Source organism: Oncorhynchus nerka, linkage group LG20 (assembly GCF_034236695.1).
Source record: "Oncorhynchus nerka isolate Pitt River linkage group LG20, Oner_Uvic_2.0, whole genome shotgun sequence".
In the NCBI taxonomy this organism is placed as follows: domain Eukaryota; kingdom Metazoa; phylum Chordata; class Actinopteri; order Salmoniformes; family Salmonidae; genus Oncorhynchus; species Oncorhynchus nerka.
The window spans coordinates 75,860,038-75,882,950 of NC_088415.1; the positions used below are offsets into that span (position 1 = coordinate 75,860,038).

The 22,913-nt window shown below is 44.5% G+C and overlaps 1 protein-coding gene across 3 annotated transcripts in view; it reads right to left on the bottom strand.

Moving 5' to 3' along the window:
* Positions 1-239: 239 nt before the first annotated feature.
* LOC115103142 (cyclin-Y-like) overlaps positions 240-22,913 on the bottom strand; it is a 39,210-nt gene continuing 16,536 nt past the window's right edge. For 2 of the 3 annotated variants that reach the window (XM_029623842.2, XM_065005786.1), the window contains 10 exons: positions 8,535-8,609; positions 7,755-7,775; positions 6,973-7,007; positions 6,365-6,459; positions 6,226-6,261; positions 6,051-6,108; positions 5,787-5,906; positions 4,275-4,441; positions 3,814-3,976; positions 240-3,482 (listed from right to left, as the gene is read on the bottom strand). In XM_029623842.2, coding sequence (XP_029479702.1) covers positions 3,366-3,482; positions 3,814-3,976; positions 4,275-4,441; positions 5,787-5,906; positions 6,051-6,108; positions 6,226-6,261; positions 6,365-6,459; positions 6,973-7,007; positions 7,755-7,775; positions 8,535-8,609 — 887 coding nt within the window. In that variant the 3' untranslated portion in view covers positions 240-3,365. The remainder of the gene's footprint in view (positions 3,483-3,813; positions 3,977-4,274; positions 4,442-5,786; positions 5,907-6,050; positions 6,109-6,225; positions 6,262-6,364; positions 6,460-6,972; positions 7,008-7,754; positions 7,776-8,534; positions 8,610-22,913) is intronic. The other variant, XM_029623843.2, reaches the window with a different exon arrangement.

A 22,913-nucleotide genomic window follows, 5' to 3' on the forward strand; every position in this document is an offset into this window, starting at 1 on the left:
CTTCTAGCACACAGCCAACTAGCTCGCAATTCCACATTGGCTACAAATAGACTGCTAATAGGGGGATTTAATGATTAGCATACACACGTGATCTAACAAGTTCTCCACATATAAACATAAACTAATACAGCAGTCAGACAAACGCTTTGGAAATAAGTGTATTTTACACTTTCATGTGTTGTCCTCTTGGATTTCTAAACTGTACCAATAGTTTTCACCCAAAAATAAATGAATCAAAATCAAAAGACATTTTCTTTTATTACAAACATGGATCAAAGCCTTCATATAAATATTTCAAAATGAAGTTAATGATCGCATCATCACTTTAATACTTGATTATACACTGTACAGTTTATTTTCTAAATAATTCATACAATTGTAGTGCTTCAGTTGTCAGTAGGGTCTTCTTGACAAATGAAAAAAACACAAATAAAAGTTGATCATGAATATAACAATATTAATATATTTATTAGACAAAATCAAACTGTATAACGTTTGGAGGAGCTATGTTATATAGAAGTTGGCTCAGTGTTCAGGTTTTTGTTCTTAAACAAATAAAGAAACATTGTAGCTTAAAACATCGAGTTCTAAAACAAAAAACACAAGTCATGCTTCACACGGTGTATCAAGTATGATAACCCATTTCTATCCTTTCATTGGTCACCTTCTTGTCAATATAACCTACTTTGAATCCTGTGGATGACACATTCACAGTAGCTAAATCACTCACATTTACACTACATGGCCAAAGGTATGTGGACACATATTAATCATGGGCATTAATGTTGGTGCACGATTTGCTGCTATAACAGCCTCCACTATTCTTGAATAGGCCTGGCTCTCAGTCGGCGTTCCAATTCATCCCAAAGGTGTTCGATGAGGTTGAGGTCAGGGCTCTGTGCAAGCCAGTCAAGTTCTTCCACACTGATCTCGACAAACCATTTCTGTATGGACCTCGCTTTGTACACGGGAGCATTGTTATTCTGAAACAGGAAAGGACCTTCCCCAAACTGTTGCCACAAAGTTAGAAGCACAGAATCGTCTAGAATGTCATTGTATGCTGTAGCGTTAATATTTCCCTTTACTGGAACTAAGGGGCCTAGCCCGAACCATGAAAAACAGCCAAAGACCATTATTCCTCCTCCACCAAACTTAAGAGTTGGCACTATGCATTCGGGCAGGTAGTGTTCTCCTGGCATTCGCCAAACCCAGATTCGCCCGTTGGACTGCCAGATGGTGATGTGATTAATTCCTCAGGAGAACACATTTCCACTGCTCCAGAGTCCAATGGCGGTGAGCTTTACACCACTCCAGCCGACACTTGGCATTGCGCATGGTGATCTTAGGCTTGTTTGCGGCTGCTCGGCCATGGAAACCCATTTCATGAAGCTCCCGACGAGTTCTTGTGCTGACGTTCTTCCAGGGGCAGTTTGGAAATCAGTAGTGAATGTTACAACTGAGGACAGACGATTCTTACGCGTTACGCGCTTCAGCACTCAGCGGTCCCTTTCTGTGAGGTTGTGTGGCCTACCACTTTGTGGATGAGCCGCTGTTGCTCCTTGATGTTTCCACTTCACAATAACAGCACTTAAAGTTGACCAAGGAAGCTCTAACAGGGCAGAAATTTGACGAACTGAATTGTTGGAAAGGTGGCTTCTTATGACGGTGCCACATTGAAAGTCACTGAGCTTTTCAGTAAGGCCATTCTACTGCCAATGTTTGTCTGTTTGCTCAATTCTATACACCTGTCATCAAGAGATGTGTCTGAAATAGCCGAATCCACGAATTTGAAGGGGTGTCCACATACATTTGGCCATGTAGTAAATCATTGGTGAATTTAGCTGCAGATCTGAATATAACACTCTGAGTATTGGGATGTACAGTAACTAGGGAGATATACTAGTGGAAAGGTACCCACTGGGCACAGACGTCAGTTCAACGTCTATTTCTTATTTACATAAAAAGTTTAGGTTAAAAGTTCAGTGAAAAAAATACTTTTTTCGAATCCAATCAGTTTTCCACATTGATTCAACATCATCACATTGAATTGTTTTGTTGAAATTACGTGGAAACCATGTTGATTCATCGTCATCACATTGAATTGTTTTGTTGAAATTACGTGGAAACCATGTTGATTCATCGTCATCACATTGAATTGTTTTGTTGAAATTACGTGGAAACCATGTTGATTCATCGTCATCACATTGAATTGTTTTGTTGAAATTACGTGGAAACCATGTTGATTCATCGTCATCACATTGAATTGTTTTGTTGAAATTACGTGGAAACCATGTTGATTCATCGTCATCACATTGAATTGTTTTGTTGAAATTACGTGGAAACCATGTTTGATTCAACCAGTTTTTGCCCAGTGGGTAGTAAAGTAATATGGTCAACTTGTTTGAACATGAACAAAATAAATGTGTTCATTAAGAACTAAATGTTTCTGGAATTTGAATGTAGATCTCCAGTAGAAACGCCTGCACAGCTAGAATGCTGTTTTACCTGATCAAATGATGTCTGCAGGTACTTGAGTTTGGTCGGCTATAGCAGTAGGCAGTGAAAACAACCTTATGAACACAAAATGAATATAAACCCTTTCACCAAAAGTAACAGAACCATCTCCAAAGGCAACCAACTGTCTGTCGTGCCACGCCAGCTTGGACAGTCTAGGACCCATGATCGTATTCATTAGTGCACGCCATAGCAAAACCTTTTCAACGCAAACCGTTTCTTAATGGACAAGTTCAGGTCATCCAACCGTTTCAGTCCTTTTTCTTTCGTTTGGTACGACCCAGGAAAAGAGGTCAAATGACACTGAAATGTTGTTTTCTGACAACTTCTCTGTTGGTTTGCTGCTACAACGCATAAAGCTAATGTTTCCACAGTGATGGTTGGCTGGCTACTTCTGATGGTCTTGATGGTCACCTGGCTGCTTCTGTCCACAGAAAACTGTGATGTCATGAGATCTCTTAACAGTCATCTTTATGTTGTATCACAAAGAAGCTTTCATTTTTCTTACTCTTAACAGTCAGTGAACTACCAGTCCTATAGAGAGCTCTTCCCTGTGTTACAGGAGCGGAGGCACTGTGAAGGCATCTATCTGTGACAAGGTCGGTCTGTCTATCCAGGTTCGGGTTGCAGAATTCGGGTAACTTTTCCAAAATTCCCCAGGAATCCAGATTGGATGATTCCCGGAATCAGCAGGAAATCTGGAATCCTCCAATCAGGTATTCTGGAAAACCTGGGAATTTTACCATGCTGGCCTCTATCCCAGCCTCAGGCCCAGTCTCAGGCCCAGCCTCAGGCCCAGTCTCAGGCCCAGTCTCAGGCCCAGTCTCAGGTGTGGTCTATGTTCCTGGTTGTTAGGAAAGGATGGCAGGGACCCATCGCACCCCGACCAGATTGTCCACGCTCGCTGAGCGCTTCTTGGCAGCTCTCCTGGCAGCCTTGTACTTGTCGTCACATAACCTTGAGATCGCCTGCAGGAGCAACAAACATGATGAATCGATAAACAAACTCGCTTGAACAAAATTGTTACTGCCCTTCAGGCATAGACTAAAAGATGTAGTTAAAGTGTTAAACCAAGACTATTCAGAGGATCAGCTGCCATCAACACAAGCCATTTTCAGATCAGCCGTTGACACAAAGTGCTCTATAGTAACCCAGCCTACACTCTACTGCATAGCCTCTGCTTCTCTTGAGGTCTTGGCCAGGCTACTGTAAAATCACCTTGTGACAGCTGCTAATGTAAAAAGGGCTTTCTAAATAAATATAGTTATTGATAAACAGGTAAATTGAGCAGTGGCTCACCTCTAGTCTCTGGGCTTTGTCCCGGCTCAGGGGCTCCAGAGGGAAGCTCAGGTTGTTGGTCTCTGACAGTGAGCGCAGGTCAAAGTAATACTTGGCATAAACACTTGATGGAACGTTGATGTTGAACTGCAAAAGCTCCAGAAACTGACGCTCCAGCTCGTTCCTGTTGAGAAAAAATTGAGAATATATGTTTTTCACAACAATTGATGGCACTCAGCTCACTGTCCTAGAGATCGACACCAACATATTAGGGGCACATATCCAAAACATCCGTGTAGAAACGAATTGTTGAATGTACAGTACATGGTTTTGATTTCACAATGTGGTCCAGTGTCAGACCTACAGTAAGTCAGTAAAGTCTGAGCTTTCCAGAAACACTGTGTACACACTAAATGTGAGCAGCAAAACAGGGCAGCTGAAATTAGCCAAGCAGAAGAGTCCCTGATTGATTTCCTTCTTACATGTCCTCCACGGTGATGTCTTTGAGGATCTGGCAGTAGTCTACGTTCCAAACAGCCTGGTCATCCCAGACCTTAGAGGCCAGCAGAATGGCTCCCAGTACCATACGCTTCCAGTTCTCTGGGCCAATGTCTATCTCTGCATACGTCAGCAGCCTCTCAACGTACACCTGAAAAACACAGTGGGAAAATGAATACTAAAGTCATGAGGTAATTGAGGCAACTAACTTTGTGATATTGGCTGCTTCCCATATAACACCGTATTGCCTAAATAGTATGTTCATCTCCTGATAATGAGCGGGAAACACGCAGAGCCGTATTACAAATCTGACCCGTATCTGAAGCTTGATTCATACAGTAACCTCTTGTGAAATCCCTCTTAACCCACCTCTTCTCACCCGAGGCACACCACCCCCCATCCCTCCTCCATCCCTCACCCCTACTCCCATACAGCCCCCTATCCCTCCCTCCCTCTCCTCACTCCCACATAGCCCCCCTCAGCTCCCCCCTATTCACACACAGCACGCCCATCCCTCCTCCCTCCCCGCTAATCACACACAGCCCCCGATCCCTCATCCATCCCACTCTCCCTCACCCCTACTCCCACACAGCCCCCTCAGTCCCCAGGGCCATCCTCCCTTCCTCCCCCTACTCCTCCTCAGCCCCGGGGCCATCCTCCCTTCCTCCCCCTACTCCTCCTCAGCCCCCAGGGCCCTCTCAGGATGACCTCCTGAGAGAAGACAAGGATATGTGTAAATTGAAGACAAGGCCACAACGTTGATGCATCAAAATGTCACTTGGTGTGTGGAGAATGCTTCTGTGATGCTGACGTTAGCTCTGCTCTGGTTGCAGACCATCTGTGTGTTCCTCTGGCAGTAGAGTAGTAGACCCAGGCCTTTTACTGTACATTTGTGCAGTAGAGGACACAGTGGCTAACTGGCTTTGGCCCCTGGCGGTTGGCCTAATTTTCCTCCACTGCTGCTCATGTCAGTGAATATCACTGGCTCTGACACTGGCTGCCAGCCGCCCACAGACACAGGCTAGTTAGGAGGCTTCTTCTGACAGAATTGGCCTGCATCCCAATTCCCTATATAGGCCTTGGTCAAAAGAAGTGCACTAAATAGGGAAAAGGGTGACATTTGGGAAGCAACCACAGGCTAGTTAACAGCCTCTGACAGACTGACTGACATGATGATCAGCCTGAGACAGGAACACTCCAAGCCCGTGTCTGACCAAGGATAGACAGACAGGCAGTAACCAACAAGACACCAGTTGATCAAACATAAAGGGGAGAGAATACCTTGGTGGAGAGTTCTGTCTGCCCTGTCTGAGAAGGTGTCAGACGAGTTGAGAATGAACTTTTCAAAAAATATATAGGTCTAATTTATGACACCTCTGATGAAACAAGTGTCCCATTGGTAAGCTACCTGGTCAAAAGTAGTGCACTATGTAGGGTATAGGGTCAGGTGCCATTTGGGACGCAAACAATGGAGTCAACCAGTCCCCCTCCTTTACCAGTGTAACAATGGCACATTCTGCAGTGAGCTGAGCGGCGCTGAACAGCGTCCGGACGAAGCGGTAGATCTGTTTCTGCTCGGGGTCGTGTTTGTCATAGTCAGACGGCACTTCAGATTTCTGAGAGAGTAGAAGAACATGAAGGCAATACGAACATGGTCACTGTATAAAACTAAATGTATAGATTCATACATAAAGGCATACACACACACACACACATAGTGGGTCAATATGAATACAGGAACTGATTGCATTGGCTGTTACCGAGAGAGGGTGAAGCTTCTCGTCAAAAATGTCTTGCCGCATTCCTCCATCTGTGTCCCTGAAACAGGTCATTCAGGAACGCTCAAAGGTCAAATGTTTTACTGGATTGTTACACTAGCTAAACAAACTCTCCATTCAAGGCATTGCTTGCTCACAGTGATAAGAGTATTCTTACCTATTCTTGATATGGTAATATATTGCAAGAGATACACTGTAAAGAAAGAAGGGTAGCTGTTAAAGCATTTGTCACAACCAGTACTTTCCGTCTGTCCCATAGGTCAACCCATGTAAACGGACCTGGGACATACACTCACCATTTAATGGTGAATTTAAGATTGGGCTGACTGACTGTGTTGTCATCCAGGAAGATGGTGGAACAGGAGCTGTGTTTTCTTCTAGTTGATCCATGCTAGAATAATGAAATGGAATTACAAATACACATCTCTACATTGCTGCAATTATAGAAGCTGACCATTAGTCGAGGGCATGTTGTTACTAGAGGGCATATTGATACATTAAAGAAGGTTTCTACTGAGGCTACCTCCTCAAATGTAGCATGCGATGGACAGACGCATTAAGACATAATTGTGTATTCACTATTTAAAGATTGCTAATCATTGTCAATAATGCAGAGGGTCCTTCACCCCTAACACGTTACCATGAATGATGCAAGTCAGCCCTAACTATATGAATTGAACATGATGTCACATGAGTAGCAATGAAATGGATCCATGGAGGACACACATAAATAATGTTGTACCTTACCTTTGACTCGTCAATGTGTGTTAACTTGTAAAACAATGTAAAGAATTACCATGGGCAATTCATACATTATTATGAATCCGTTACAAAGACTAACTGTCCAATATAAGGAAATAATATATTAGCCTGAATCTATACTTAATACGTATTTAATACTCACATGATTGATGAAGAGACTCTTTCTTTTTTCACGCACTAAACAGAGATAAGAAGAGAAAGATTGAGAAAGGCTTTTATCCTTTGTTATCAGCATTGTCCTAGAGCAGCGGTATTCAATGTCGGGGTCACGAACTGCAGTGGGGTCGCCAAAATCTTGATATTTTGTTTTTACAAAAAAATTAAGAGTACAGGTTATTTTATGGGACAATATACAAATGTTTTTGAGAAAGATACATTTTGAAAAATAAAATGTTATTGAGTAAATGTATTTATTGGTTGATAAGAGATGAAAATGTAATGAGTTGAAGGTTATTTGTTGATGTAAAAATCGAAATGTACAGATTTGAAGGTTTTGTCATTAGATTTGGGATGGGGTGGGTTTGCGAGAAATTCGTGGCCCAAAAAATGGGGTCCCCAGAAATTCTGGTGAAAGAAATGTGGTTCCCGCTGAAAAAGTTACAATACCACTGTCCTAGAGATTGCGTAAGCAATAGAACAAAGCACAATGGTAGATGAGAGTTTCAGCATGTTCAGAAAGACATTCTGCACTGAAACAGCAATGTTTCTATGGACCCTACATGCGTTATTTGCAACATACTGTACAGCGAGAAGCGTATCCAAATGCACAAAGAGGACAACGTGGTTAATATCACACTTCAGAGATGATTCATTATGGTTAGGGCTGGTGACTGGTTATGAACAGAGAGTATTAGAGGCAGACATTACTCCACAGCTAGGGGGAAACAGAAGCACTCAGTATTACTGTACACATACACTACTCACCACTTTTGCTGGACAACTCCACTGAAAAACAAACCAAAAGCCATCTACTTAATTTACCGGTTCAACTCAAACACAACTATCACTGGCTCTCACTTTAATACAATAGTATGTATCAAATGTAGCTTCTATCCTGGACAATTGTGTCACTTAACCTGCTATGCTAATACTCTCTTGTTACAGTATAACATAGCTAAGCATGACTCAAAGTTCCTAGAATCACTGTGTTGTTCTAAAATCCTTCCTAGTAAAATGGAAAGATTTATCAGTGAAAAACAGTGTGATAGGATGAGAATCCCAGAGGCTGTAGATACTGTAGTACTTCTAGGGAAACACCCCAGGGCAAGGCATACATTACCACACAGAGCTGAGCTGGCTGTGTTCACTGGAAGCAGTCTTGTGATCTGGGAATATCCTACTTTATAACATAATACAGAGGTTATACTGTATTGCCAGTATCCATGAGTTTTCCCTGATAAACCTGTGTGTTTTCTTGGTCAGGTCACATGCTCAGGAAGAAACCCTGATACGTCCCCAATGGCACCCTGTTCCCTATATAGTGCACTATTTTTGACCAGGGTCCATAGGGCTCTGGTCAAAACTAGTGCACTATGTAGGGAATAGAGTGCCATTTGAATAGAGTGCCATTTGGGACGCAATCCTGGTTTAAGCTAAAGTCCTGAACGTGGAGTACAGGGCCTACCAGTATGTCCAAGTTAAATGCACCCATTGAGTGACATCAAAGATTCGTAATTTTTTATTGATTGATTGAGAGCCACTCACCATCCGTCTGAGATTTGCTGAGGAATATTGTGCTGGCCCGAGGATGGTCAGAGGGGTTGTACTCCATGTTCAGCTCTGAGAAAACAAAGACAATCACTCTGTCAGTTACTGAATATAACACCCTATTCCCTTCACTTTAGGGCCCCGGTACAGGGAATAGGGTGCTATTTGAGACACAACCTAAATATTAACCTGTCGGATCAGATGTGTAGAGTTCCTCAGGTTGCAACACAAATGTTTTGAAAGAGAGAGAAAAACACCCTCTTGTTGAATATGAAAACATTTCATTGTAGACAAACACACTTACAACTGACAGCCAAAATGTAGGGGTGAGATGACATCATTTCAAAGGTTACATTTATACCCAAAGTTTCTCTCTCATCCATGCATTGGCCTCATTGTTAACTCATCCAGCCAGTATATGGCATCAGACAGAACATAGCCACATGCCTAATTCACACAATAGGGCCAAACCGAGCCAAACCAAGCAGAACTGTACTGGGCTGGCCTGATTACACATCCACGATAGTTGCTGGAAGCGTTCTGGAAAGGACAATGTGAAAAGAAAATATCCAAACCAGCACAGTACAGTTCAGATGGACTCCATAGACAGACAGGAGGCTATATGTGTCATACATATAGAGCTGTTGTGAAGGAAGTTGTCAAGGAGATGAGTCTGTGTTTATACAGGACCTCCTGCCCTCACCTACCATCAACCAATCATGTCAATGTGGAGCTATACGGAGCCCTCTGCATTGTTACACATTTTGAGAGACACACGGTAGTGAGGTATGAAGCTCAATTTGGCCTCTGCATGCCTCCGGAGGCTTCGCAATTGCGTCACACCCTCAACACGGAGCCTCCGACCACATTTTCGGATCAAGCATAAATTGGCTCTTACCTGCCGACGGTGATCAATAATAATAATATAATTAAAATACTAATTAATAGCTTTTCTGAAAAACACAGAGGACACAGTCACATAGGCTATAGGAAATGAAAGAGTGAGCTGCCTTAACAGTGAAGCGCCATAGGATGCGTAACGAATGACAGCCTATTCCCTATTCCATAGTGCACTACTTTTGACCAGAGCCCTGTGTGTTGTTTGTGTTATCTGCTGTCCCCTCTAGTACTCATATATAAATTGTTGTTTGTTTCTCTTCACTCTCACAGAGACATTGAAGAATGATTCATGCTTTGTGATTCAGGGCATTATCTACATCACAACCTGGGTACAGTGGGGCAAAAAAGTATTTAGTCAGCCACCAATTGTGCAAGTTCTCCCACTTAAAAAGATGAGAGAGGCCTGTAATTTTCATCATAGGTACACTTCAACTATGACAGACAAAATGAGAAAAAAAATCCAGAAAATCACATTGTAGGATTTTTAATGAATTTATTTGCAAATTATGGTGGAAAATAAGTATTTGGTCACCTACAAACAAGCAAGATTTCTGGCTCTCACAGACCTGTAACTTCTTCTTTAAGAGGCTCTTCTGTCCTCCACTCGTTACCTGTATTAATGTCACCTGTTTGAACTTGTTATCAGTATAAAAGACACCTGTCCACAACCTCAAACAGTCACACTCCAAACTCCACTATGGCCAAGACCAAAGAGCTGTCAAAGGACACCAGAAACAAAATTGTAGACCTGCACCAGGCTGGGAAGAATGAATCTGCAATAGGTAAGCAGCTTGGTTTGAAGAAATCAACTGTGGGAGCAATTATTAGGAAATGGAAGACATACAAGACCACTGATAATCTCCCTCGATCTGGGGCTCCACGCAAGATCTCACCCTGTGGGGTCAAAATGATCACAAGAACGGTGAGCAAAAATCCCAGAACCACACGGGGGGACCTAGTGAATGACCTGCAGAGAGCTAGGACCAAAGTAACAAAGCCTACCATCAGTAACACACTACGCCGCCAGGGACTCAAATCCTGCAGTGCCAGATGTGTCCCCCTGCTTAAGCCAGTACATGTCCAGGCCCGTCTGAAGTTTGCTAGAGAGCATTTGGATGATCCAGAAGAAGATTGGGAGAATGTCATATGGTCAGATGAAACCAAAATATAACTTTTTGGTAAAAACTCAACTCATTGTGTTTGGAGGACAAAGAATGCTGAGTTGCATCCAAAGAACACCATACCTACTGTGAAGCATGGGGGTGGAAACTTCATGCTTTGGGGCTGTTTTTCTGCAAAAGGACCAGGACGACTGATCCGTGTAAAGGAAAGAATGAATGGGACCATGTATCGTGAGATTTTGAGTGAAAACCTCCTTCCATCAGCAAGGGCATTGAAGATGAAACGTGGCTGGGTCTTTCAGTATGACAATGATCCCAAACACACCACCCAGGCAAACGAAGGAGTGGCTTCGTAAGAAGCATTTCAAGGTCATGGAGTGGCCTAGCCAGTCTCCAGATCTCAACCCCATAGAAAACCTTTGGAGGGAGTTGAAAGTCCGTGTTGCCCAGCAACAGCCCCAAAACATCACTGCTCTAGAGGAGATCTGCATGGAGGAATGGGCCAAAATACCAGCAACAGTGTGTGAAAACCTTGTGAAGACTTACAGAAAACGTTCTGTCATTGCCAACAAAGGCTATATAACAAAGTATTGAGATAAACTTTTGTAATTGACCAAATACTTATTTTCCACCATAATTTGCAAACAAATTCATAAAAAATTCTACAATGTGATTTTCTGGATTTGTTCCCCTCATTTTGTCTGTCATAGTTGAAGTGTACCTATGATGAAAATTACAGGCCTCTCTCATCTTTTTAAGTGGGAGAACTTGCACAATTGGTGGCTGACTAAATACTTTTTTGCCTCTCTGTATATGAGCTACGGATGGGCGTTCATGTCTCACATCAAACAAATAGTTACACTCATATGCTATACATATGCTATAGTATGGTAAATTACCCTGATGGAGAAAAAGGTACTGAAGGATACTAACAAGCCACTATAGCTACCATTCATTTGGACTGTGTATCATAATGAAGTCTCCATGATAATGTCTGCAATGTGTCAAAATATACAGTTGATACCATTGAACGCTACTCTAGCCCTCACAGAGTTACTTTTCCAGAGGCAACAGCACCTCAACAACAACACATCAACAACAGCTCAACAACAACACCTCAACAACAACAACACCTCAACAACATAACAACACCACCACAGCAACAACACCTCAACAGCAACACCACAACAACAACACATCAACAACAGCTCAACAACAACAGCTCAATAACACCTCAACAACAGCTCAACAACAACACCTCCACAACACCTCAACAACAACACCTCAACAACAGCTCAACAACAACAGCTCCACAACAACAACACCTCAACAGCACCAGGAAATGGGGGTTTCATGCTCAAACAACAGGACTATTGGTACTACCTTAAATAATTGATTAGAATAAACTCAAACCACAAAGCTAGGCCAACTTCATACTCAAGAGTGAGAAAAGTCCCTCGAAGTTAGCCTTGTACTGAAATGGAGTACCTTGAATAGCCTTTTTTGGTCAATTCTGAATAAAGAATTGCCAGGAATGCAGGGAGATCCTCTAACTCCTACAGTGGCCCAAACAGCACCCTATATAGTGCACTATTGGGCCCTGGTTAAAAGTAGTGCACAGGCAGACCCAGACCCAGCCAGTAGATTACAGAACAATATACCACAGAACTGAACAGTCAATGACAAGCTGCAAAGGAGTTGCTATGAGGGGTGTTAAAAGGAAAAATATGCTTTCTGGCTTGTGTCGTTTATTCATTGTTTTTTCTTATCATCTTGTTTGAATACAACAAATGGCTACTGGTGAAGAGGTCTGAGGTGTTAGTCAGCAGCAGAGGGATATGACCTGGCGGCAACCCAGACAGAGAGCATGCTGGGCTGGCTGTAGGCCAACTGACCCGGAGGGGTGTGCCAGAGCTGAGAGAGGCCCTTTTGGTTATAATTTTCGTTAGCTCGCTGAGACGTGGGGCAACTCTAAATGGGCTGACAGTGTGGATTAGTCTTGCATAAAACACAGCCATTCCGTCAATTTAGCACACTTATGCAACAGAAACCCAGGTTGTGTCTGAAATGGCATCCTATTCACTGTATATTGGACTACTTTTGACCAGGGCTAACAGGGCTTAGGTCAAAAGTAGTGCACTAAATAGGGAATAGGGTCCCATTTCGGACACAGACCCATAGTATTACACTGAGAGACGTTTCAACACATTCAGAAATTAGAACCAGTAGGTATTCAGAGGCAGAGGTCACTTGAACACAATTAGCGAAAGGGGGTCAGGCAATCCTCTGACAGAAACAAAACCCTGCAGTTCTGCACCATGGACCAGGTGGCAGGGTAGGTTAGAGCGTTGGACTAGTAACCGGAAGGTTGCAAGATCAAATCCCCGAGCTGACAAGGTACAAATCTGTCGTTCTGCCCCTGAACAGGCAGTTAACCCACTGTTCCTAGGCTGTTATTGAAAATAAGAATTTGTTCTTAACTGACTTGCCTGGTTAAATAAAGGTAAAATAAAGGTACCAACATAAGTCTCTTTTCTGTAGAGCAAAACTGTTTTTAAATAGATTCAAGTACACAATACGGTAAATCCATGAACCTTAATCCATTCATTTTATATGTAATCAATCAATTTCAATAAAAGATGGTTCACACTTCATTTTCCCTTTTCACTTTGCAGTACACAGTGGGTTGCATCGCAAATCCCTAGTGCACTACTTTTGACCAGAGCCCTAGGTGCCATTTGGGACACACTCCAGTGTAGATTAATTGGCATCATCCCTGACAGCATGCAGACAGGAAGGATATGAGAGTTTAGCATTTTATTCCATGCCTGTTGATGCCCACTCAGAGCACCACCACAGAGTATAGACCCGATCTGGGACTCGAGCGGGTCCGGATCCAGAATTCTAAATAATGTCACAGGTGTGATCTGATCGGATTGTCACAGGTCTCGGGTATGTGTAATTTTAACAGACTTGTCCGGAAGGGACCATACAGATCAGAACGAGACTGCTGCAGTGTATAAAGAAAGAGATATTTGATAATTTATGCTGCTCCTCTTGCTTTTCACGAGAGTGGAGCGTGGCGCGTGTAGCTTGTTGTTTGCCAATCATGAGTCATCAAAGCGGCAATAGGCTACGGTCATAGAGCCTCGCTCAGTGTGTGGCAAAAATGAGGAGATATCTAATCAATGGAAGATGGTTAGTTAATGGAGGCTACAACTACCAGGAGCCAACAGGCAGGCTGCTACTTAATATTCTGAATGGAGTTGTTGTTATTTGTAACTGTAGCATGAGAAAGCACATGCACTGCAGCCTCAGTTAGCCTAGTTAGCTAGCTTAACTAGCTTCTCCCGGTTTGATGCAGTCCAAGACAGGTACTAGGTAAATAGTATTTGATGATAAATAACCTAGCTATAGCAGCGATTAGTCTACTATACCATCTCACTCCCTCCTCCCCGTGTCACTCACTCACAGTACGGCCCCTCCTTGCCTGCTGGAACGGCACCTCTCTCCCTCTCGCGGGTCTCTATATTTAAAACATGTATTTATGCATATCTGGTCCAGGTAGGAAAGCCCCAGGTCCATTACGGAACAGATCCAACTTTTTGGACCCATGAAGACCTCTACCACAGAGCACCACTACAGAGCACTACCACAGAGCACCACTACAGAGCACTATCACAGAGCACCACTACAGAGCACTATCACAGAGCACCTCTACAGAGCACTATCACAGAGCACTATCACAGAGCACTATCACAGAGCACCACTACAGAGCACTACCACAGAGCACCACTACAGAGCACCACTACAGAGCACTACCACAGAGCACTATCACAGAGCACTATCACAGAGCACCACTACAGAGCACTACCACAGAGCACTATCACAGAGCACCACTACAGAGCACTACCACAGAGCACCACTACAGAGCACTACCACAGAGCACCACTACAGAGCACTACTACAGAGCACTACCACAGAACACCACTACAGAGCACTACCACAGAGCACCACTACAGAGCACTATCACAGAGCACCACTACAGAGCACTAACACAGAGCACCATCACAGAGCACCACTACAGAGCACTACCACAGAGCACTATCACAGAGCACCACTACAAAGCACTACCACAGAGCACCACTACAGAGCACCACTACAGAGCACTACCACAGAGCACCACTACAGAGCACCACTACAGAGCACTACCACAGAGCACCACTACAGAGCACTATCACAGACCACCACTACAGAGCACTACCACAGAGCACCACTACAGAGCACTATCACAGAGCACTATCACAGAGCACTATCACAGAGCACTACCACAGAGCACCAGTACAGAGCACTACCACAGAGCACTACCACAGAGCACTACTACAGAGCACTACCACAGAGCACCACTACATAGCACTACCACAGGGCACCACTACAGAGCACTACCACAGAGCACCACTACAGAGCACTACCACAGAGCACTACCACAGAGCACTACCACAGAGCACCACTACAGGGCACTACCACAGAGCACCACTACAGAGCACTACCATAGAGCACTACCACAGAGCACCACTACAGGGCACTACTACAGAGCACTACCACAGAGCACCACTACAGGGCACTACCACAGAGCACCACTACAGAGCACTACCACAGGGCACCACTACAGAGCACTACCACAGAGCACCACTACAGAGCACTACCACAGAGCACTACCACAGAGCACCACTACAGGGCACTACCACAGAGCACCACTACAGAGCACTACCATAGAGCACTACCACAGAGCACCACTACAGGGCACTACTACAGAGCACTACCACAGAGCACCACTACAGGGCACTACCACAGAGCACCACTACAGAGCACTACCACAGGGCACCACTACAGAGCACTACCACAGGGCACCACTACAGAGCACTACCACAGAGCACCACTACAGAGCACTACCACAGGGCACCACTACAGAGCACTACCACTGAGCACCACTACAGAGCACTACCACAGAGCACCACTACAGAGCACTACCACAGAGCACACCACAGAGCACCACTACAGAGCACTACCACAGAGCACACTACAGAGCACTACCACAGAGCACTACCACAGAGCACCACTACAGGGCACTTCCACAGATCACCACTACAGAGCACTACCACAGGGCACCACTACAGAGCACTACCACAGGGCACCACTACAGAGCACTACCATAGAGCACCACTACAGAGCACTACCATAGAGCACCACTACAGAGGACTACCATAGAGCACCACTACAGAGCACTACCATAGAGCTAGGGGCAGAGAGAGGGGAACAGCAGCCTATGCTATCACAGAGTATGCAGCCATACCCGTTTCTGGGCGCCATGAGAGAGAGTCACCTGAGACATGGCTCAACACCACTGACAACTGAACTGACAGAGAGATAATCAGCATTGTAGGTCTACCTCTTTCCCTCTGTCTCAATCTGACACTGTCCTCTTTTCTTACTCTGAGTATAATTCTGTTGTCAGACAGCAGGTTGTCAAGCAGTAGGATCTAATGCAGCTGAGACACCTTCTGTGGCCAGCCTGCTCCTTCTACAGCAAGGAACTAAAATTTAAAAAATGACAAGACCTTGCAACCATGGCGAGGTAAATACCTGTCTATTTACTAAAATTACACTGGTTAACGCTTTAGTCATATCACTGTTTACTTATTTACTTATGTCGCTACCTACTCTTCTACTCAAATTATACTTAACAAAAACATAAACCAACATGCAACAATTTCTAAGATTTTACAGTTCATATGAGGAAACCAGTCAATTGAAATACATTCATTAGGCCCTAATCTATTGATTTAATGACTGGGAATAAAGATAGGCAACTGTTGGTTACAAATACCTCTAAAGTAAATGGGCCTCAGGATCTTGTTGCGGTATTTTTGTGCATTCAATTGCCAAGCGATAAAATCCAATTGTGTTCGTTGTCCATAGTTTATGCCTGCCCAACCCATAATCCCACCATGGGGCACTCTATCCACAATGTTAATATCCGCAAACCGCTCGCCCACACAACGCCATACACGTGGTCTGCGGTTGTGAGGCCGGTTGGACATACTGCCAAATTCTCTAAAACGACATTGGAGGCGGCTTATGGCCGAGAAATGAACATTCAATTCTCTGCCAACGGCTCTGGTGGACATTCCTGCACTCAGCATGCCAATTAGACACTCCCTCAACAAGAGACATTTGTGGTATTGTGTTGTGTGACAAAACTTCACATTTTAGAGTGGACTTTTATTGTCCCCAGCACAAGGTGGACCTGTGTAATGATCATGCTGTTTAATCAGCCACACATGTCAGGTGGATGGATTATCTTGGCAAAGGAGAAATGCTCACTGACAGGGATGTAACAAACAAAACACTTTTTGTGACAAAATTAAATGTGCTTATTTATATAATGATTACAAGTTTGGGGGGATAAAAATGATTAATTGTTAAAGCATTAAACCTCTCACTTAAAGCTTCAGTTATACTAAAGTTATACTTAAACCCAGGGGTGCATGACCCCCTCCCCCACTGTCACGTTTGTCGTAATGAGTAGACCAAGGCGCAGCGTGAGTAGAGTTCCGGACTGCGGACCGTCTCAGGAGGTTCCGGACTGGGGACCGTCTCAGGAGGTTCCGGACTGCGGACCGTCTCAGGAGGTTCCGGACTACGGACCGTCTAAGGAGGTTCCGGACTGCGGACCGTCTCAGGAGGTTCCGGACTGCGGACCGTTTAAGGAGGTTCCGGACTGTGGACCGTCTCAGGAGGTTCCCGGACTGCGGCCCATCTAAGGAGGTTCCGGACTGCGGACCGTCTCAGGAGGTTCCGGACTGCGGACCGTCTAAGGAGGTTCCGGACTGCGGACCGTCTCAGGAGGTTCCGGACTGCGGATGGTCTCAGGAGGTTCCCGGACTGCGGACCGTCTCATGAGGTTCCTGACTGCAGACGGTCTCAGGAGGTTCCGGACTGCGGACCTTCGCCGGAACCTCCGGACTGGGGACCGTTGCAGGAAGCTCTGGACTGGGAACTGTTCCCGGAAGCTCTGGACTGTGGAGGTGCACTGGAGGCCCGATGCGTGGGACCGGGCTGATGACACGCAACTCAGGGCAAGTGCGGAGAGGAGGCACAGGACGTACTGGACTGTGGAGGCGCACTGGAGACCTGATGCGTGGGACTGGTACAGGTGGCACCGGGCTGATGACACGCACTTCAGGGCGAGTGCGGAGAGGAGGCAGAGGACGTACTGGACTGTGGAGGCGCACTGGAGACCTGATGCGTGGGACCGGTACAGGTGACACCGGGCTGATGACACGCACCTCAGCACGCCCGCTCTGCAGCGTTCTCAACGCCAGCACCTCTCTCCGGAATCTTGCATCGAGCTCCTCACTCGACTCCCTGACTGGCTCCATGTGCTCCCCCCAAAAAAATATTGGGGTTTCTGTGAGCTTCCACCCCGACGTCGTTGCTGTCCTCTCATGCTCCTAGGCGACTCCCGCCAAGGAAGGCAATCCTGTCCGCTAGGATTTCTTCCCAAGTCCAGGATCCCTTCCCATCCAGGATCTCTTCCCAAGTCCAGGATACTTCCTCCTCCTGGGCACACTGCTTGGTCCTTTGTTGGTGGGATCTTCTGTCACGTTAGTAGTAATGAGTAGACCAAGGCGCAGCGTGAGTAGAGTTCCACATATTTTAATAAACTGAAACTCACCCAAAAAACAAAACAATAAAGCACAAACGAAACATGAAGCTGCTGGTGTGCACTCAGGCAACTAAATGTAGACAAGATCCCACTAATAACCATGGAGAAATGGCTACCTAAATATGATCCCCAATCAGAGACAACGATAAACAGATGCCTCTGATTGGGAACCATATCAGGCCACCATAGACATACAAATTCACCTAGATGACCCACCCACGTCACTATCACGCCCCAACCAACACAGAGAATAAACAGCTTACTATGGTCAGGGCGTGAAACCCACATTCTGGGTAGGCTGTTTTCCGGTGGATTTAGGACCGTACAGTCACCATAGAGCTTGCAGACAGGCTGTGTGAAGGCAAAGCTTCTGAAAGGCTGGCGTATAGTATAGGACCAGCTCGGGAGAGATGAACAGAGGCAGCTGCTGTCTGTGTTGTGCTTTTTCTCTGAGTTGTAAAAGCCAGCAGAGCAGAAAATGGCCATTCTTTAGTTGACTAATCTAGCGGGCAAAGTAACTGCTGTTTGGCAGAAGAAGAAAAAATATTCCTAGTTCTGAGCTAGTAAAGTAAACTCACGTAACCTTGTACATCGCCTTGGTCCGTACAATTGCCCTTATTTTAGCGCCCCAAAAACATAATACTTCCAGATCAACTGTAATGTCAATACCATTGTAAAGCACAATTTCTCGCCTTTCCAACATAATCAATTACATGACCTAAACGCTGCCCGTTTCTGCATAATTCAAGCAGGCAATGAGCTCCATCGGGTCTTTTTAAAAATGGCGGGTGGGGAAGCGAAACTAATGTGTGATAGTGAGAAGGAGAGTTGTCGTGTGTGAAAATGGCTTTTTTTCACTCGATCTGTCCAACTTATCACCTCATCGCCTCTAAAATGTAAATAAAACACTATAAAGAGTTTATATAATGTGTCATTACATACCTATTTGAAGGTTTGTGTTTAATTTGAATCGGGTTTTTAGGGCGGTGCTAAAGTGATCTTAGAAGTAAACAGAGGCATTGAGAATGATGATCGCATGTAATGATGATGCAAAAAATGACTAGGTATCCCCCTTACCCCCGTCACTGTCCATTTCTTGTTTTTAAAGGATGAGAGAAGTGCTACCCCTGGTGGAGAGAGATTGTAAGACAGAAATAGATGCTTTATGCGTGCTGTACGTTACATCAACAATTGTTGAACCATTGATTCTATTCATGGATAATACAATGTATAAATGTACACCAATGTAATTATTTGTTATGCCTCATCTGAGCAGGATCAGATGGTGACAGGGGTCTCATCGGGGGTCAGGCAGCCAGGGAAGACCAGTCTGACTGAGATGGGGTGAATTTTTGCAGACACAACACTATTTTCTCTGTGCAGCAAACACTGGACAAGCAAAAAGATTGAAAATATTGTAAGACAGTCTGACAAACCTCTAAAGTTGAGGATTGATAAAGGCTTTTCCCGATGACACAAAACATGTCAAGCTAAAATGTGAGGAAGACCTGGGAGACGCAATTCATGACGACGAATGAATGTTACGTTAGAATGCCCAGTCATGTTCATATAATCTCAGACATAAATTACTGCAGTTTAAGACCATCAATAGAGCAACTACAGTTGAAGTCGGAAGTTTACACTTAGGTTGGAGTCATTAAAACTAGTTTTTCAACTACTCCACAAATTTCTTGTTAACAAACTATGGTTTTGGCAAATCGGTTAGGACATCTACTTTGTGCATGACACAAGTAATTTTTTCCAACAATTGTTTGCAGACTGATTATTTCACTTAGAATTCACTATATAACAATTCCAGTGGGTCAGAAGTTTACATACACTAAGTTGACTGTGCCTTTAAACAGCTTGGAAAATTCCTGAAAATTATGTCATAGCTTTAGAAGCTTCTCATAGGCTAATTGACATAATTTGAGTCAATTGGAGGTGTACCTGTGGATGTATTTCAAGGCCTATCTTCAAACTCAGTGCCTCTTTACTTGACATCAATGGAAAATCAAAAGAAATCAACCAAGACCTCAAAAAAAACGTAGACCTCCACAAGTCTGGTTCATCCTTGGGAGCAATTTCCAAATGCCTGAAGGTACCACGTTCATCTGTACAAACAATAGTACGCAATATAAACACCATGGGACAACGCAGCCGTCATACCGCTCAGGAAGGAGACGTGTTCTGTCTCCTAGAGATGAACGTATTCTGGTGTGAAAATTGCACATCGATCCCAGAACAACAGCAATATACCTTGTGAAGATGCTGGAGGAAACAGGTACAAAAGTATCTATATCCACAGTAAAACAAGTCCTATATTGACATAACCTGAAAGGCCGCTCAGCAAGGAAGAAGCCACTGCTCCAAAACCGCCATAAAAAAGCCAGACTACGGTTTGCCACTGCGCATGGGGACAAAGATCATACTTTTTGGAGAAATGTCCTCTGGTCTGATGAAACAAAAATAGAACTGTTTGGCAGCATCATGTTGTGAAGGTGCTTTGCTGCAAGAGGGACTGGTGAAGTTCACAAAATAGAACTGTTTGGCAGCATCATGTTGTGAAGGTGCTTTGCTGCAGGAGGGACTGGTGAAGTTCACAAAATAGAACTGCTTGGCAGCATCATGTTGTGAAGGTGCTTTGCTGCAAGAGGGACTGGTGAAGTTCACAAAATAGAACTGTTTGGCAGCATCATGTTGTGAAGGTGCTTTGCTGCAGGAGGGGCTGGTGAAGTTCACAAAATAGAACTGTTTGGCAGCATCATGTTGTGAAGGTGCTTTGCTGCAGGAGGGACTGGTGAAGTTCACAAAATAGAACTGCTTGGCAGCATCATGTTGTGAAGGTGCTTTGCTGCAGGAGGGACTGGTGAAGTTCACAAAATAGAACTGTTTGGCAGCATCATGTTGTGAAGGTGCTTTGCTGCAGGAGGGACTGGTGAAGTTCACAAAATAGAACTGTTTGGCAGCATCATGTTGTGAAGGTGCTTTGCTGCAGGAGGGACTGATGAAGTTCACAAAATAGAACTGTTTGGCAGCATCATGTTGTGAAGGTGCTTTGCTGCAGGAGGGACTGGTGAAGTTCACAAAATAGATGGCAACACGAGGCAGGAACATTTTATCTCAGCATGTCTACAGATTTTCCCTGTTTTGTTTTGCTTGGAAATGTTGATACTGAGACTGTTATCAGAAGAAACAGTGTAACCTAGTATTTATAGGGGCTATGAAATGCATTGCAATTAATAGAAAGGTTGGCTATCCTCCCACAATGGATGGTAGAAATGTCAAATTATGTATCACTAGATTATATTTATTACAAAGCCTTACAGTGCATTTGGAAAGTATTCAGACCCCTTGACGTTTCCACATTTTGTTACTTTCCAGCCGCATTCTAAAATTGATTAAATTGTGTTTCCCCCCTCATAAATCTACAGACAATACTCTATAATGACAAAGCAAAACAGATTCATATAAATTTTTGCAAATGTATAAAATAAAATAAACTTAAATATCACATTTACATAAGTATTCAGACCCTTTACTCAGTAGTTTGTTGAAGCACCTTTAGCAGTGATTACAGCCTCAAGTCTTATTGGGTATGACGCTACAAGCTTGGCACAGCTGTATTTGGGGAGTAACTCATTCTTCTCTGCAGATCCTCTCAAGCTCTGTCAGGTTAGATGGGGAGCGTTGTTGCACAGATATTTTCAGGTCTCTCCAGAGATATTCAATCGGTTTCAAGTCCAGGCTCTGGCTGGGCCACTCAACGACATTCAGAAACTTGTCCCAAAGCCTCTCCCGTGTTGTCTTGGCTGTGTGCTTAGGGTAGTTGTCCTGTTGGAAGGTGAACTTTCACCCCAGTCTGAGGTCCTAAGCGCTCTGGAGTAGGTTTTCATCAAGGTGCTCTCTGTACTTTGCACCGTTCATCCTTCCCTCGATCCTGACTAGTCTCCCAGTCCCTGCCGCTGAAAAACATCTTCACAACATAATGCTGCCATCACCATGCTTCACCATAGGGATGGTGCCAGGTTTCCTCCAGATGTGAAGGTATTCAGGCCAATTCTTGGTTTCGTCAGACCAGAGAATCTTCTTTCTCATGGTCTGAGAGTCCTTTAGGTGCCTTTTGGCAAACTCGGGCTGTCATGTGCCTTTTACTAAGGAGAGGCTTCAGTCTGGCCACTCTACCATAACGGCCTGATCGGTGGAGTGCCTCAGAGATGGTTATACTTCTGGAAGGTTGTCCGATCTCCACAGAGGAACTCTGGTGCTCTGTCAGAGTGACCATCGGGTTCTTGGTCACCTTCTTGACCAAGGCCCTTCTCCCCCGATTGCTCAGTTTGGCCGGGCGGCCAGCTCTAGGAAGAGTCTTGGTGGTCCAAACTTCTTCCATTTAAGAATGATGGGGGCCCTGTGTTCTTGGGGACCTTTAATGCTGCAGACATTTTTTGGTACCCTTCCCCAGATCTGTGACTCGACACAATGCTGTCTCAGGGCTCTACGGACAACTCCTTCGACCTCATGGCTTGGTTTTTGCTCTGACGTGCACTGTCAACAGTGGGACCTTATATAGACAGGAGTGTGCCTTTCCAAATCATGTCCAATCAATTGAATTTACCACAGGTGGAC